The 16,835-nt window shown below is 46.0% G+C and overlaps 1 protein-coding gene across 2 annotated transcripts; it reads right to left on the bottom strand.

Moving 5' to 3' along the window:
- Positions 1–4,150: 4,150 nt before the first annotated feature.
- On the bottom strand, positions 4,151–16,098 carry TEPSIN (TEPSIN adaptor related protein complex 4 accessory protein). 2 transcript variants are annotated; one of them, XM_081899719.1, is made up of 13 exons: positions 15,894–16,098; positions 14,332–14,404; positions 13,251–13,342; positions 13,018–13,111; positions 12,073–12,140; positions 11,875–11,953; positions 10,845–10,910; positions 9,947–10,150; positions 9,207–9,378; positions 8,946–9,059; positions 8,165–8,243; positions 7,700–7,834; positions 4,151–5,626 (listed from the first exon to the last, which is right to left on the bottom strand). In XM_081899719.1, exons 1-13 carry the CDS (start codon positions 15,936–15,938, stop codon positions 5,090–5,092), a joined length of 1,758 nt encoding a protein of 585 aa, XP_081755845.1. In that variant the 5' UTR covers positions 15,939–16,098; the 3' UTR covers positions 4,151–5,089. The 2 variants fall into 2 exon arrangements, with proteins under 2 accessions (XP_081755845.1, XP_081755846.1); XM_081899720.1 differs by lacking the exons at positions 14,332–14,404; positions 15,894–16,098 and having other exon boundaries at positions 13,224–13,340.
- Between the last annotated feature and the right edge of the window lie 737 nt (positions 16,099–16,835).

The following is a 16,835-nucleotide window of genomic DNA, read 5'->3' as shown; positions in this document are numbered from 1 at the left end:
CTGCTCATGCATACAAGGTTTGGGACCAAAACACCAGCGATTGCTGGCTTACAATGCAATCTGCATCCCTTCCCTCCCAGGGATCTTGTGGTATGGGGGTTGGTCATCGTAACCACATGGCTGAATCCATTTGAACGAATGAACGCATTCATGTAAATGAATTAGGAAACTTAATTAAGTTGATCGTATCCGTCCTTCTTTTTTTGTCTCTGTAGCTGTTTTATATTTCATGGTGGACTGTTCTTGAAACGTATGGAGCTGATCAAATAATTACCCAATCTCTTTTTCAAAGGTGATGGCAATGCATGCCCATTTAAGGCAGCATCATATGCTCAGCCAGCTTCTTGGTCCCCAAGTAATCTCAACACTATTGCAGCCATGCCTAAGAGACGAGGTGTGAAGTGAGTAAGCCTGACTTCTAACTGCCAGTAAGGAATCAGCTGAAGGTAGGACCAGAATATCCACAAATGCTATGCTAATGCTCACAACGTGAAGTATTAAATGAGAAAGGATATTCAATGGCAGTATTGTGGGTGGATAAAAAGGTACAAAACCAGCCCAGGAAAGGAGACCATGATAGGATGCATGAACAGACATAATTTAACTGCTCTGAGTCATCCCTGAAATTAGCATCACTTCAGTTTAGTTCTCACTGTGGCAGCAACCCTTGGCTTGGGCTGCACCACTACAAGCTAGGGCTCACTTGACTGAATGCTTTTCCATTAAAACAAACCCACCCTGCATTTAGAAAAGTAGCAAGTTGGGGAGTGGGAGGTAGGGAAATTTTAGTTACAGTTCTTTGGAATATCAATTCTAGGCATCTGTTTTACAAATTGTAAAATTTACACATCTTGCCTCTGGCAAGCCTTTGGATTGGAATCAGGTCCTTGGTGATGGGAACTCTGAATTCTGAATTCAATTACGTATGTTGTCTCACATTCAGATCAAAGCTATATAACAGAATGATCACACTGTTTAAATAAACTTCCCTTACTCTGTATACTTCCAGTACCCTTGCTGCAACATCTACCAGTGCCTGTTCTAACAAGCTATTTACACTTATTACATTACATAATAATCTACATGCCTTTTATGCAAGGTGCATTTTGATGTTTGGAACAGCACATGAGTTTTTGTATTGTCATTCTTGCCTGCCAACAGGCATAGCTTATGCTTTATTCTTAACCCTGCTAGGTTAAAACAGCAGCAATCCTGTAAGAGTTCTCAAAATAACAGGGGAAATAAGAGAGACGGGGAATACTTAATCCACCCCATTTTGGGACAGGTCAGAACACTTTTCATACACACTCAACAGAAGCCAAACATAGTGCTGATCATAAATCTAGTGTGTGCTCTCAGCTGCAATCTGCATTCCATTGCTTGTGTTACCATGTTTTATAAAATTTCAACCCAATCCTATGCAAGGTTAGTTTTGCTTAAGCCTATTGGTTTCAGTGGATTTAGGAACACCAAACGGCATAAGTGTGGTTCTTCTCAGATACAATGCAACGTTTATTACCTCCCTCTCCTGTGAGCATCCCTATGTTCACCAACTGAAGGAACAGCTGTGACAAATAGGGATAGTTAGAGTATTAAGAGCAAAAGAGGGAAAACAGGAGATAAGCATCAAAGCATCAAAGCGGGATTATATTACACAGCTAGTGGGGACATTGAAAAAAGACTGGATGCAGGTGGGATGAAATGGTGCAGACCATTGGAGTCAATGCTAGATCAAGTTGTGTAGAGGGAATTAAAGCTGCCATCTGATACACATTTATTTGGGTGAACGCCCACGCAAATAAAGTGAGATTTACTTCTGAGTAAACATGGATAGGATCAGATTGCAGCTTGCCTGTTTCTGGCTTGCCTCAAGGCAGGGTGACCAATAGATTTGAGGGTCCTGATTAAACCAAGAAATAATATGGATCAGTTACACATTGGCTGCCCAGCAAAATGGAACAAATACAGCATAGCACAATTAATAACAGGCCAGCACCTTGAGTGCCAGACAGATTCCACTTAAGCAGTTCAATCTTAGGCTTGATGAGAAGAGGGTGTACTTTCTATAAAGGACTTTGTGCACGCGCACGCGCACACACACACACACTCCCCCCCCTAAATCCCTTTCAGAGTGGTTGATAGCACACAAAGTCAGGACAGGTGTGCTCTCAGAGGGAAAAGTAGTATGCTTTTTAAGAAATGGCAGCTGCACCATCAATGCTAATGAGAACTGAATCTTCATCAAGTTAAATGCCGCAGAACAAAGAGGCCTTTACATTCTTTTCACATGGATTCAGAGTTGCCTCACCTGCTCAAGGGGTCACATTTCCCTAAAGCAATATCGCTTCTGGCTGGAAATAACCAGATTCTCCTTATCAATAAAGAGGAACCTCTCTAAAACAATTCTAGTTCTACAAAAGAGCCAGAACGCAAGACCAAATCATTGGTCCATCCATTCAGCATTTTGACTGTAATGGTACAGCTTTTAGCTATTTTGTGCGTAGCCAGTAAACAACAGTAAAGCAAGCCCTCTTCTCGCCCATACCAGCCCATTTGCAAGGGATATAAATATATATATGCCTATTTGAAAAAAGGGCAACTGAGTACAAAGTAAAGGGGAAGGCAGACAGCTAGTGGTAGATAAAGTTAGGCAAGGGGGTGAAACATGGCAAGAACAGAAGCCAGGCTGCCTAGTTAAGGTACCGGGCCAATTACTGACCAAAAGGAAACAGAAAGCCCTGCCATATAATAATGAAGATCTCAGAAGTATTTTTTTGGTTTTAGATTATTTATCCTTTGTTGCAAATATTGAGCCTGTCATTGACCAGTAGCTCACAGAAGGAGATGTTTAAAAACATCTTGTACTGTAAAATGATCCTCGGTTACTAATGGAAACTGCAGATCTGGAGAATGTGTTTTGTTTCGTGTACATTTTAAAGAACCTGACTAAGGCAAGGTTAATCCTGGTCTCTAGAGTTTCACCTTTTTTCTTTTTTGTAAGGGGGAAGTGTAAGGTATGGCATTCTTCATATAAGCCAATTCTAGACAGGGTGGACTGCAAACATCAGTAACCCACTGAGATGGTGAAACCCCAGCTAGAACCCCTGTTATCAGCAAGCCACTGTTTGTCAAAGGGAGTTGCTGGAAAAGTAATTGTTAACTTGGCAGGAAGATTCATCACAATGCATTTTCCTGTGAGAAAGGTGGTTGCATTAATGTTGTGGGGACCTATTGGAAGAGTTTGGATTTGGATTTGATATCCCGCTTTATCACTACCCTAAGGAGTCTCAAAGCGGCTAACATTCTCCTTTCCCTTCCTGCCCCACAACAAACACTCTGTGAGGTGAGTGGGGCTGAGAGACTTCAGAGAAGTGTGAGTGGCCCAAGGTCACCCAGCAGCTGCATGTGGAGGAGCGGGGAATCGAACCCGGTTCACCAGATTACGAGTCCACCGCTCTTAACCACTACACCACACTGGTTCTCTTGGAAGATTCCTGTGACGTCACCAGCCGCTGTGGGTTGCATCCAACAAAATTGTCCTGTTCATGCAAGGACTTCTGCTTGCACTATACAACTGCACCTCCCTCTCCCTGACCCCATGCTATCCAAACCTGTCCTGTGGTTCCAATGCTCTGGGAGCAGATGGGAGTGCATACGAGAGAAGATGGAGAGGTTCTATTTAACTTTGGAGAAAACACCTAAAACCCTATTATCATATCTCTCCGTCCCCCCCATTCAATTTTTAAGTGTCTGTCAATAGTTTGCCCAGGGCTCCTTAAAAAAAACACACCAAAGTCATTCTGAGTGTAGATGATGACTTGAGAAACATATCTACTAATAGCTGCATGCGCCTGTTGTATGAATTCATCTCAACAGTATTAGTTACTATTAATACTGGTGATAGGAAATCCAAAGGCAGGGCTTAATTTGTACCAGGGACCAGTTCTGGCATATATGAAAGTGCGGAGTATACTCCCCTCCCATGGCCTAACCACAGAACAGTCACCACTTGGAAGCAGATCTGGTTACGGCACAGCTGTGGTGAAGTCCCTGATATAGTGTATAGTATTTCCTGAACCAAGTACCCGTGAAGCAGGTAAAAGGGTGCAGACAGGAACTGAATATAGCACTCTAAGAATAAACACCTCCATTTACATTGGGGCATTATGTTGTTTTCTACTTGTTTATTAATAAATAATCCCAACAGAAAGTTTCTCTGTTCTGATTGAAGCTTTGCAGGAGGCTCTGTGCTACAGGATTTGATGAATGGAGTGTGCTGGTAAGCAATGCCAGCTGTACCACTTCTAATATCCTGGTGGTTTGTATGTTCAAAGCCCCACTCATGTACAGAGCCTGACAGCAACTCTGCTACAATCTGCCTGCCTGGACCCATAAGAAAGAGTGGGGAGAGAGTAGATTTTGCTATAAGAGTTAGCTCAATTTCAAGCTTCAGCAGAACCAGGCAGTACAGAGAGCCACCCAGTCCACAGTAGGACTGGAGACTGCTGTAGAGTAAGGCTGAACTGAGGTTTAAGGATAGCAGAAGTTGCTGACTATGAAAATGACCTCACCATTAGCTCACCTTCAGTTCTTGGCACAACAGAATCAGAAGCGCCTTAGTGTTTGCCAGTGTTCTTTAAGGCTGCCTCATTTCTTATGGTCAGAATCCCAAGGTAACAAGCAGAGGACGTAGAAAAACAACAACATAAAAGTGGAAATGGATTTTAAATTGAAAAGGGAAGAGTAAAGGGAGTATATCTGTCACTTTTGCAGCAACCAGTTATATGAAAACAGACTATATTGTAGATGTTGGATTGTGCTTTTGTTGTTCAATAAGAAACACTGAAAACAATGAAAATAAAAAGGCAGTGTTGAACATTCATGTCTTCCTTCATGCTTGCAATGACCTAGCAGAAATAAGAGGTGTAGCGAGAGATGTTGCCTCTTCCCCTCTTTCGGGAATGAAGAACAACAGCATAAGAGAATCGCACCCTCTAGCTATAGGCAGCTGTGTAACAGTTCAGAGAGAGCTAGAAAAACGCATCCATTTGGTGCTATCTCAAGCTGTCCCATAGCCCAAAGGGAACTGCTATGCATTGAGGAAGGAAAAAGCAGATGGTCCCTGGTTATCCTCAGTGGCTCTGGCGCTCCCAGTGCAAGGTGCTGTCCAGGGATCTGGAGGTATACATTCCTGCTCCAGAGCATCTGCTAATATCATGCTTGAGGGTGCGACCAGCTCCATGCCGGCAAACAAGGAAACTGTGCCATCTGGATCACCTCTTGGAGGCCTGTCCTCTTGGGGTTCAGGGTTTGGGAGTCTGCATTCTGGCCCTTGCTGGCCAAGCTCAGGTGGTTGGCTAATTCCAAGTTGGCCAGAGGACCCAGGTTCCAGCATCTGCCCTTCTGATGGATGCACAGCCCTGGTGAGGACTTCAGGTACTTGGGAGGGCTGTGGCGCGAGACTCAGGGGTTTGAGGATAGCCTCTTCTGCAAATGGCATTGTATCCGCCAGTAAGTCATCAGGACGCTTGGGTGTGGTCCTGGCAGGGGCACAGTGGCCGGGAACCGGAGAAGAGGTCTTGGAAGTGGGATGGCTCCTGCTGAGTGCTTCAAATTGACGCAAGATCTGTTGAAAGTGGGGCAGAAGAGAAAGAGGGAGTGTGCCAAGTATGAGAAGAATAGTAGCAGAAGCAGGGAAAGGAGGGCTCTACCCACCACAAGAAAAAGAGAGAGCAAGAGAGCCTAACAACAGGCAGAGGACCAATAGCGACTCCATCCCAGGCTAGTGAAAACACTTCCACCCCTCCCTGCTGCATTCACTTTTACTGTGCTCAAGGGTCTGCTTTCTTGAGTTTCTGTTTGTATATCTTGCTCTTCCTTGCAAAGCTCAGAGTGACTAATGCAGGGCATGGGGGACCTTTTCCAGGCCAAGGGCTGCATTGCCACATGGGCAGGGCAGCCTTCCAGGGGCCACAAACCAATGGTGGGGATGGCCAGAGGCAAAAGGTTGGTGGAGCAATTGATGCAATTCCCGCCTTTGTACAATGAAAGTACTCAGAGGTTGTGACACACCAGCCACCACATCTATCCTTCCTCCATCCAAGCAAGCAAAAGGTTGTCATCCCAGTTCAAGGGCACAATTTAGCCAGGCAAAAGCATTCCAGGAGACCATGGAGCAGGGCTAGTGAAGGGTACGGCTGGGTTTGGGTACAGAGGCTTGGAGGGCTGTGTCTGGAACCTGGGCCTGAGGTTCACCACCACTGGATTACTGTGAGGGGCCTAGTGCTTCCCTCCAGGCAGAGATCAGGTCTTAGTTTCAACAACGCTATCAACTTTGGGCAGAAACTACTGTCTTCTCCCACTGACTCTTCGATGCCTTGTTCTCAGGCAATCTTGAAGAGCTGCTATAGCAAAGACATTTATTTATCTAAAAGATTTTAAGTCTCCTTTCACACCACACGGACCTCCCCAGGCACCTCATAAGGATCCAAAGCATGTGGGAAAAAACCCCAAACCCAAAAGAAACCTAGTGAAATATTGTTTTCAAGTACAGTGCCAATTCAGCCAAATGCAGACCTGAAGAAATGTGTTTTAGAGTGTTTTCTTAAAAGAGAGAGAGAGAGAGATCAGCAGTAATGACATCATATGTTCTAAAAGTATGGGGCTACCACAGAGGAAGTCCAGCCTCCCAGACCCACCAGCCTAACAGCTCTCGACAGCAGAGTCTCAGACACTGATCTCAATGCTTAGGCAAGCTCATGCAGCTGTAGGTAAACTTTCAGCTAGCATTGTCTCAAACTATTTAGGGCTACTTTTTAAAGGGCAAAACCACCACCAAATGTTAGCACCTGAAATGAATAGATATGTAACCAATGGAAGAAGATAAGCAACAACATGCCAAGGTTGAAGGTTCGTTCCCCATATGGGACAGCTGCATATTCCTGCCTTGCAGGGAGCTGGACTGCAACTCAGGGTCCCTTGCAACTCTACAATTCTTTGATTCTGTGATCCAGCACCCAGCTGCCTCAGATGTTCTAGCAGCCATGCTCTGCAGTAGTTGTAGTTTCCAAACTACCCTAAAGGGCAGCCCCACATACAGCACAGCACAGTACAGTATCTAATAGGGGCGTAACCAAGGCATGCACAACTGTGGCTAGGTCAGATTTCTCTAGGCAGATGATTGTATCATCTCTATTAAAGCCACAATGCACAAGCTGTAGAACCTAAACTAGGTTACGTGCACTGCCGAAAAGCAGGCAAAAGTCTCCCAGAATGCACCAGAGGCAGAACGAAGGGAGATATTCCAGTCTTGGTCTACTGAAACAAGTGAAATGGAGCAGTAAAACAGCTACGTATAGAACCAGCCACTTTATGTCCACCCACACAATCATGCCCAGTGTGCAGAAGGAACAAGCCCAGCAAAACAACGAAGAGCCTGGGGAGATTGTAGCCGGGGCTGCTGCAACAAACAGGTGTGCAAGCCTTTGGGAGGCAGAGACACAAGAGGGCATCAGAGGAGAGAGGGACAGAGGCCTTTGTTGCCCGTGGTACCAAGGACTATCATTCAAGACACCCCAGGGTGTCACGGCACACTGGTAGAAAACCATAGGCCTACAGTTATCCCTCGCCAGGGTGGGACTGATGGGGCGTCCCTTGAGGATTTCAATACACAAAAGGTGGAAACATAAGCAGGAGTTACCTTTGTTGCTTTGTTGGCTACAGGTCCAGGACTCTCTTGACTGAGCTCTTGCAAGTGCTGCTGAGTAATGGCCAATATCTGATCATGGGAGAGCAAGTCGGAGCACATGAGGGAATAGATGGCACACATGGCTCTCTGTGGGGAGAAAGGAAAGCAGCAGGGTTAAGAAGATCCTGGGCTTGCACACTGGGTCCAGCTTGAACATCAGCACTCATTTGGGCCTCTCATAATATGTTGCTTCACTGGAAAGAAACAAACCGAAGCTGCTCTTGCTCCACAGCCCACCCTTATGTGGCAATAAAAAAAAATATTAGTCCTAGGCTCCAACCCTCAATGAGATTGCAGCCAGCCCCCCCCCCCCCCAATGTGGCCAAAGAGTTCCATTTCCCAACAGCTATTTCAGCTCTGAGCTGGAAGTAATCCAGACTGTTTTTCCCTCCACAATTGCTTTTCCAGTAGACTCACCATGCAAACACACTCACTGGGGTCCTTCAGGGTTCGGTTGAGGATAGCCAAGACCACTTCGCAGTTCAGCAGCCCACACCTATGGAGAGGGACAGTGCTGAGCCCAACAGCCAAAAAAAAAAAAAGAGAGAGAGAGAGAAGAGCAGGGAGAAGTTTTGCAAGGCAAGGGGAAAAAAAAGAGTGGCCTGGTCTCTCCTGGACCTTCCTTGCTCTCCTAATCCAAGAGGGGCAAGGAGCATCAAAGCACCCTTTTTACATGACTAATGGACAGTTCTTCACAAATGAGGCAGGTGGGGGGGGGGTAAGAAAAACATTAAGAAGTGGCAAGCTGCCAGCTGTTCCTATTGCTAATGAATGTTGCAACAGGCACCATTTGGATTTTTTGTCTCGAGTGCACAAGTGCTTGGGCCCAGATACAAAATGGATGCATAGCCATGCAAGGACTGGGGCTGGGCTATGGGTGGAATTCAACATCACATTCTTTCTATTGTTCCTTCTGTGCAAGCATTGCAGTTTGCCAGGTGGAACAGTCCTCCCCCCCTTCACCTGTATGCTGGTTTCTCCTGCTACCTCCCACCCCAAATCCAATTTCATAGGGGCATGGGGGGCAGGAAAGAGTCTTGTTGCTCCAGCAAAGGTCCTCACACAGGGCTTCTGCTGAGGGAGCTGGTCAGGAGAATGCTACCCGATGTGTTTTGAGTACTTCTACAGTAATGCAGAAGAGGTGGAAGTGAGGAGGAGAAGGGTCAAGAGACGGCTTGGTTAGAAAGGGTGTTCATACTCCTTGATAAAATGCTGGGTCTCCTCGCGTGTCAGGAACACCTTGGAGCCTGTGGTGAGTTTGCTGACGAGGCTCACTTCCTGCAGGCAGTCGCCAAGGTTCTCAGCATCTGTCCTGTGAATGGTGGGGAGAAGGAAGCTGACAAGCCTGTTCTTTCTCCCCCATGCCCCACAAGAGATTCTCACATACAGGTGCATCTTGAAGGTGCAAGCAGTTGGCCCAGGCCCATTCCCAGCCACTTGCCCTCCCCAGCTCGCTCACCTTTCAGCAATGCTCCCTGGCTCCAGAGCACCTGAGTGGTTGTCGCTGCCCGACTTACTGTAGGAATCCGATGTCCTACTCAGCTCACTGTTCTCCTGCAAGGAATTCTGGGAGCTTTGCCCACTGTCCAGCTCCTCCCAGCCACCTCCTGCTTGCCCCGGCTGATGGGTCGCTGCAAAAGATTTTCAGAGGAGCAGCCATGGAGGAAGAACTGAAGCCCATCGCATCTCAGAAACTAAGTTCAGGGAAGGCATCTGCACACCCCTCCCACCGTATCTCAACGCCAAAAAACTACAATCCATAACCAGAGAGTCGTCAACTTGCCTCCCATCCCCAGAGCAAGATCTGGGATAAGAATTTGTTATTAACACTCCCAGTACGAGCAACATGAAAAGGATTTTGCTTGAATTACAATATTATTTTGCACCAGCTAGTAGACAGTTGTACCCTAGAAGTGCCTTCTTCTATTCCACCTCACTAATGCAGGGAAGCTCTAAGTGCCTAACATTTGCTCCTCTTTCTATAAAGTTTCCATACAAGTTTTGAAAACAGGATATACCATGCTTTATAAGAGCATAAGAAAAGCCTGCTGAACGGGCCAGTGGCCCTTCTAGCCCAACTTCCTGTTTTCACAGTGGCCAGCAGGATGCTCACAGGAAGTCCAAAAGCAAGACCTGAGCACAAACAGCAGCACTCTACCCACCTGCCATTCCCAGCAGCTGTCATTCAGAGGCACTTACCTCGCTTCTTATGGACAATGACAGAAGGTGGCTTTGTAGGCAAGACGGAGCTTTTGCCTGGAAAAGGTGCTGTCACTGGCTCGTAGGCATCATCCTTCAGCTCCCTACCATGGGGACAAGGGAGCTCCTGACCAGGGAGCATGGCATTGGCAACCACCTCCGCTGCCTTCTGGATGGTGGCCAGCAGAACTTTGCCAGTGGATGCTGCAACAGTAACAAAGGTCAGGGCAGGTCAGGGCATAGTGGTTTGTCAGCCTATACCACAAGCAGCCAACGTGGTGCCCTCCAGATGTTGTTGGACTCCCAACTCTCATTGGCCCCGGCCAACATAGCCAGTGGTCAGAAATGATGGGGGCTGCAGTCAAGCAACATCTGAAAGTTGTTGGTCTATACACTATAGACACTGAGAAAACCCCAGGGCACAGGAAGAAGCCTTCCAAAGGACACCAAACCATAGTCGTTAATTCTGGAAAGAGAGCCCAAGAATGGAAGACGAGTCCAAGACCACTGAAAGAGGCTTCCTCCACTTATACCAGCCTTGGATCTTCAAGATACTAGGATATGTTTGGTTGCTGATGTTCCTCTTTCTAGAGCAGGAGAACAATGCTGCCCTAAGTAGATGAAAGCTTCATGCAGGAAAAGACTTGGGTCCTTCCCTTCAGTACCTTCATTTCAGGGCCTCAGTTGCCCTTGCCTGAACCATGTTGGCCTTCTTTACAGTGCAAATTCTCAAAGTGGCTTAGAAGCCAAGAGGAGAGCTATTGGCAGGTATCACGTAGCATTGGAGCAGGGGCTGAGATCCAGCATGCAGGCAGCATGGTGACCTTGTCCTAAGAACTGGGGGTGCTCCTCAAGGACAGTAGTAGTAACACTCAAGACTTCCAAACCCAATGCTTACCGGAGCCACTTCTTTCAAAGCCAAAGCCTTGGAGTGAGCCATGGGGGCTGGGCCTGGAGCCCATTCCTGGAAAGAGAGGCGATAAAACAAGCATAAATGAAAAGCAAGCTCAGTATGGTGGTGGCATGCTTATTTCCTACCAGCATGCATATGCTATCACGTCAAGGTGAGATGGGAAGTCAGCATGAACAGCCTATTGACATGGGAAGTCTTAGGTTGCCTTGAGTACGGCTTTCCTTTCGCACCAACAGAACATGCAAGGGTTGGGTGTGGTGTGTCCTTATGATAGACAATCATAGCTTACAAGGTCCCTTTTTAAATAGTTGCACATGAAAATCAGATTCCATACTGAAGTTTTTATCTCAACCACCTCACAAAAGCATCAGGGATATTTTGCTCACAGGCAAGCGCTAGCTGAGCCTTCTGGACTTAAAAAAAATATGGTTTCAGGTCAAACAGTATGAACAGGGGGAGGTTCCAAGGCCACTTTTGCATCTCCCCCTGCAAGAAGCAGTGCTGGTTGAATCCACACTGAAAAGCCTGTATAGACAGGACAAAAAGTGAAACACTCTGTTGAATACGGAAGTGAACTGTTTTGAAAAAGTGCAAAAGGATTCGAAACCTGCAGGACCAGAGATTTACAGAAGATTGGAAGAAATATACAAACTATTTGAAGAGCAAACGTAATCAACAAATTACGCTAGTAGGAGTACAATAAGTTTTGTAAGGAGAAATATATGAAATATTGCAAAGTAGAAAAAGAAGAGAGATATTAGTTATGAGATTTAAGTGTAATAGTGAAAGTAAGAAATGTAAATTAAGTGAATAGATTGGAAAATTTTCAGATGTGATTGATGGAAGTCAAAAAATTGTATAAGATATAAAAGTATGTTTAATTATTGTTGAAAATGATATGTTAAAAAAAACTAATTAAATGTTTTATATATATAAGTGCAAAAGGATCCAAGACTTTTCAGGAGGAGTCTGGATGCTGAATAGATTTCTGTTCCCCTGGGAATAAGTGGCTTACCTGTTGAAGGCAGCTCTTTAGGTGGAATAGCAACAGGCTGGGGTAGCAACACATCTGAAAACAAAGCGCTTGCCAGGTCCTGCAAAGGAAAGAAGTACGCTAGCGGCAACCAGGTGAAGAAGCCAGGCAGAAAGCCTACCATGTGAAAGGACTTTAAGAGCCTGCCCAGATCTCTTGTGACCAGGACTTTTTACTCACCTGCGCAGTCACCCGCACCTTCTGATACAAGCTGTTGCCATGGAGAGGATCAGGAGGCCCTGCAAACACTGCAAGGCAGAGGAGCAGGTGTGAGAGAGGGGCTCATACCTGGGTGCCCTAAACAAGGTAGGTTTCCTGGGGCCCACTCCCTTGCACAGTCCCAAGACCAACCGTTGCGTTGATTAATTTCACTGTCTCTCAGCAGCAAAAAACCGCCTATGCAGCACTTTACGGTGCTAATATTCCCAACATTGAAGACTGGCCCAAACAGAAAAAAGACATGTTTATCCACAGTGTCTTGCAACTTATTATGTGGCAAAACAAAATATATAAAGGAGAGATATTACAGTACAATTATGGTGCGTGCCCATAAAGATGCCCCCAGAAATCCAGTAATGCAAGAAAACTCATTGAGAAGTGAACTGTTGGAGGAGCAGTTACCTCTCAATGAGTTTTCTTGCATAACATGAATTTCTAGGGCACTTTCTTTCTGAATTTTTATGGGCACTTTTATTTCGGTATTTGTTGAAAAGTGGAAAGTGTTGCATAGGTCCATTTCATCATTTGCTTTAGTTATCAGTAATAAATCATCATCATCTATTTATACCCCGCCCATCTGGCTGGGCTTCCCCAGCCACTCTGGGCGACTTCCAACAAAATATTAAAATACAGTAATCCATCAAACATTCAAAGCTTCCCTAAACAGTAAAATGCAATAGTAAATAACAACTCTATATTCAGTGGAATGTGGGGAGAAATCATCAGTTGTGATAATTTAGGTCAGGCACCATACTCTGGTCAATGGAGTTCAGAATAAACCCTGCACTTAAGAGCACAGATATGGAGCTAATATAGATTACGTTTGGCCCTTAAAGTGTTATATGAATATTAGGAAGATACTCTTCCTTGTTTATCAATATAGCCAACCCACCACGTCTTGCCTACCTGTGGCCTCCTGGATGAAGGAAGCATTCCGCTTCAGCTGCAGAAGGAAATGTGAGGAGCCATGGCTGCACATGTGGAGCAGGATCTTCAGCACCTGAGGATGCAGAGGGGAGGCTTAGCTGGGATTAGGAGTACTGGGCTGGAAATCCACAAAGCAAAGGGGAGTTGTCTCAAGATCTAAGGGCATCTCTGCTCTAAGGAGCAACCCTTTTCCTCTACCCTCTTTCAATTACCTTCAACTTGACGTTACACGAGTTGCTCTGAAGGCGATTGAGGAGGTACTCAAGAAGGCAGTGACTGCTTCCTGCTGAGTCATGTGAGATCTCTGGAAGTTTGTGATGTTAAGGAGCCAGGAAAGTAAAGGGACTGATGGTGAAGGATCACCTGGAAGGTCGTGCCAGGCCCTGCCCAAGGTGCCAGGTTTCAGCTGCTGTTTATGCCACACTATGATTTGACTTGTACTCTCCTTCAGCAGAGTAAGAAATGCTATTTGTTTTTGGCATATAGCAACAGTGGAATTTTCTTTTTTAAAAAAGTTTACGTGCAGATCTGAAACAATTAAACTTGCTGGAGATATACTTTGGGTTAAAGTGTGGGTGAATTATTGGGAAGGGATAGGAAAGCATATGCATGTATCTGGAGGGGGGCTGGCTCCTTATCTACCCCACTCTCTGCAGTCCACATTTGATAGGTGGGCGGGGCTGTCCACTTGTCAATCCTCCAATATCTCCATGCCATCAGGTCACTCATTTTTGCCTCCATGGACGATCAGCTGATTGTTGAGCACATCACTTTGCAAGCCCTGACAATCAGATGATAGTTGGGGCTTGCAAAGTGCTGTGCGCAGGTCTTTGCAGGTGCTAACAATCACCTGACTGGCCATGTCTGAAAATTCCCTTTGGCCCACACTATATATGACACAGTGTATATGACATCAAAGGTAGGGCTGGTGGGTGTAGCTTGGTCAAAATGGCCTCATGGACCAAATAGGGAGGTCTGACGAGCCTTATTGCCATAGGTTCCCCATACCATCCCTGTTCTAGGAATCCAAGTAGCTTAGTAAACACTGCTGTTTTCTACGTTTCTTATTTTTCATACCAGAATAATCAGCTATCACAGATGTCACCCAAAAGGCAAAGAAGCAATTTGTATTGAGCTAACTTCTGCTTGAATTAGCTCCCACGTCATTAGATAGATTGGGCCTCTGTTCTAATCACTAGCCTCTGCTCTTCCTAGGAAAAGCAAGCATCACAGTAACCAAAGAAACCCCCAGTTGAGACCGAAGAGCCAACTCTTTCAGGGAGCAAAGGATACTGGCCATCTCTTCAAACAGGTACCCCGGGCATGGGACTTCATCATCTGAGGTACCTTTGATTAGAATGGGTAGCTGGAATGGGAAAGGGGGAAGAGAGAGAAAGAAACACACAAAAAGAAAAGTCACTGAGACAAATAACACGGCACCTTCTCAAAAGGCAAGAATTGCATTTTTTGTCCCTGCATGCTACTCCTGACTCGATCCATGAAGCTGCAGCTAAGAAGTAGTATCCCACCCCCAAACCCACAGCTCCACTTGACAACAGTCACAGATTGTAGTAAAGAAAAGTTCTGCTTAATCTCTATTGGCAGAGTATTTCATAGTGCTGAACTGAGGATGCCAAAGACACTATTTTGTGTCTTTAGGCAAGGTAACCTGGATATAAGTTGTTCAGAGCCCTGTAAATGAACACAAGGTTCATTAATTTCAACAGGTTGACTGAATAGAACGTAGTTGGATACAACCAATTATGTATGGATTTTATAATTGATTTCATAGTTGTAAACTGCTTAGAAGCCATTTTGGCATATGTGGTATATAAAGTAATACTAATACTACTAATGATGTATCTGCTCCAGATACAATTTTCTGGTGCAGCAACTGGTCAGTTTAATCAGACTTTGTATTGTTACTGAGGTAAACATTCATCCATAAAGCTTTCTTTTTCCCATAACACCTGAACTGCAGGATTTACAAGAGTTCCCATCCCAGTTTCAAGCTATGTGACCATATTACAGCATGGTGGCCCTGACAACTCAGCAGCTTAGAAACAACTAGCACAAATCACAGTTACGAGGATGGAACAAGACCAACTCATACACTAGTCCTTCTTGGGGATGATGACCATTACAGTATTATACATCTCCACCCCCATTAATCACTTCATCTGGCGCAATTGTAAAGTTCCCAAAGCAACCAAATCTAGTCTTATTATCAAAGCAAAGACTCCTACATGAGGCAAACATATACTGCAAACCTGTGCAGGCCCCTAGGCAGTTGAAATCTCGCCCCTCCCTTGGCTCTACCAGGATGACACTGAACTAAGAAAGCTTGATTGTAATTTTCTTTCAAGATCAAACCAATATCATTTTGATCCGTTGTCATGGTGCCCCTAGGCCCGTACCTACTCTGCCTATTTGGTAATCTGGCCCTGGGAGTTTTGACTCACTATCTCAAAGAAATATGCTTTTGTATAAAGATTTCATCGCTATAACCCTCAACAATTGTGCTATAAGGCTCAAGCCCCATTCGTAACTGCAATAGAATAATTTGGTGAAGCTCTTCACAAAGATCGCATCAGTTCGGTGTGCAAGTGCTGGATGAGTGGATGCTCCCTCTTTTTGCTTTTCCAAAAGAAAAAGAAGCTCCTTTCACTAATGGTGTCAGGGGAAAAGGGTTCCCCGCCGAGCCTTTTTCTGGCAAGGTGTATTTCCAAACCCAGAGATTTTAAATGGAGCAACACTGACAAACTACCACACCAGCAACAGGCACCCCAGGCGCTCTTCCCCACGGCACCCCCGCCCCCAAGCTCCCACTCAGCAGCGCTTTCTCCCTTCTATACCCGGCTCAAGAAGCTCAGCCGATCCCGCAGAGGTACCGCCGCCATGGCAATTTCCGAGCCCGAGCATGTGGAAGCTTCACCGTCACGCCTTCCGGAACTTGACGTGCTCCAATCGGACGGCGAGCCTGAGCGAGCCCAGCCAATCCAATCCTCCGGCGAGCGGGAAGTAGCTGTCACAGCCGGACGCCGCCACCAGCGGTAAGGGCAAGAAACGTTCTACGCCATCGGACGTAGCGGCGGCCCAATCAGGACGAGGCATAATGGAGCTGCGGTTCACTCCGGAGATCTTTGGCGAGTTCGGCCCCGCGGGGGCCAATCAGCGGGCGGCGGAGCTCAGCTGGGCCAATGGGAGCTGCGCCGCGGAAGGCGCCGCCGTGGTGATGTCTGCGGCCGCCTAGTAGCGGCCGGAGGGTTGCTGGCCGCCGCCATGTCTAGCCGAGGAGTCTGGGGTCGCGTCCGGGAGAGGCTGCAGCGCTTCCCCGAGTTGCTGGCGGGTTGTGGGGAGCAGGTACGGGGCTTGTCGTCATGGCAACGGCACCCTTCTCCCTCTCTCTCTCTCTTCCACGCCCAGGGGACACTTTTCATTGGGAGGGCGTGTGTGTTTTTAAAGTAATCCTTACAGCAAAAGATTAAATCAGACGTAATTTGGTGTCGATCTGTTAAAAATCTGGGGTGGGGGTGCAAATGATATTTATTGGTTTTCCAGATTTTTAACAGACCCACGCCAAATTACATCTGATTTAATCTTTTGTTGTAAGGATTACTTTATTTACTTTTTTTATTTTGGCCAAATAATAAAGTAATCCTTACAAGTCTGCAAAGTAGATCAGTATCAGCAACCCCACCATGGGCGTAGCCAGGATTTTTGTTAGGGGGGAGGCAGAACAGACGTGATTTGGTCAGTTATTTCTATTGTTTTACTTGATCTAGGGGGGCAGCTGA

Source organism: Podarcis melisellensis (genome assembly GCF_964234715.1).
Source record: "Podarcis melisellensis genome assembly, chromosome: 2".
Lineage (NCBI taxonomy): Eukaryota > Metazoa > Chordata > Lepidosauria > Squamata > Lacertidae > Podarcis > Podarcis melisellensis.
Note: the sequence above shows the minus strand (reverse complement) of the source record. Positions and strands in the feature narration are given on the sequence as shown.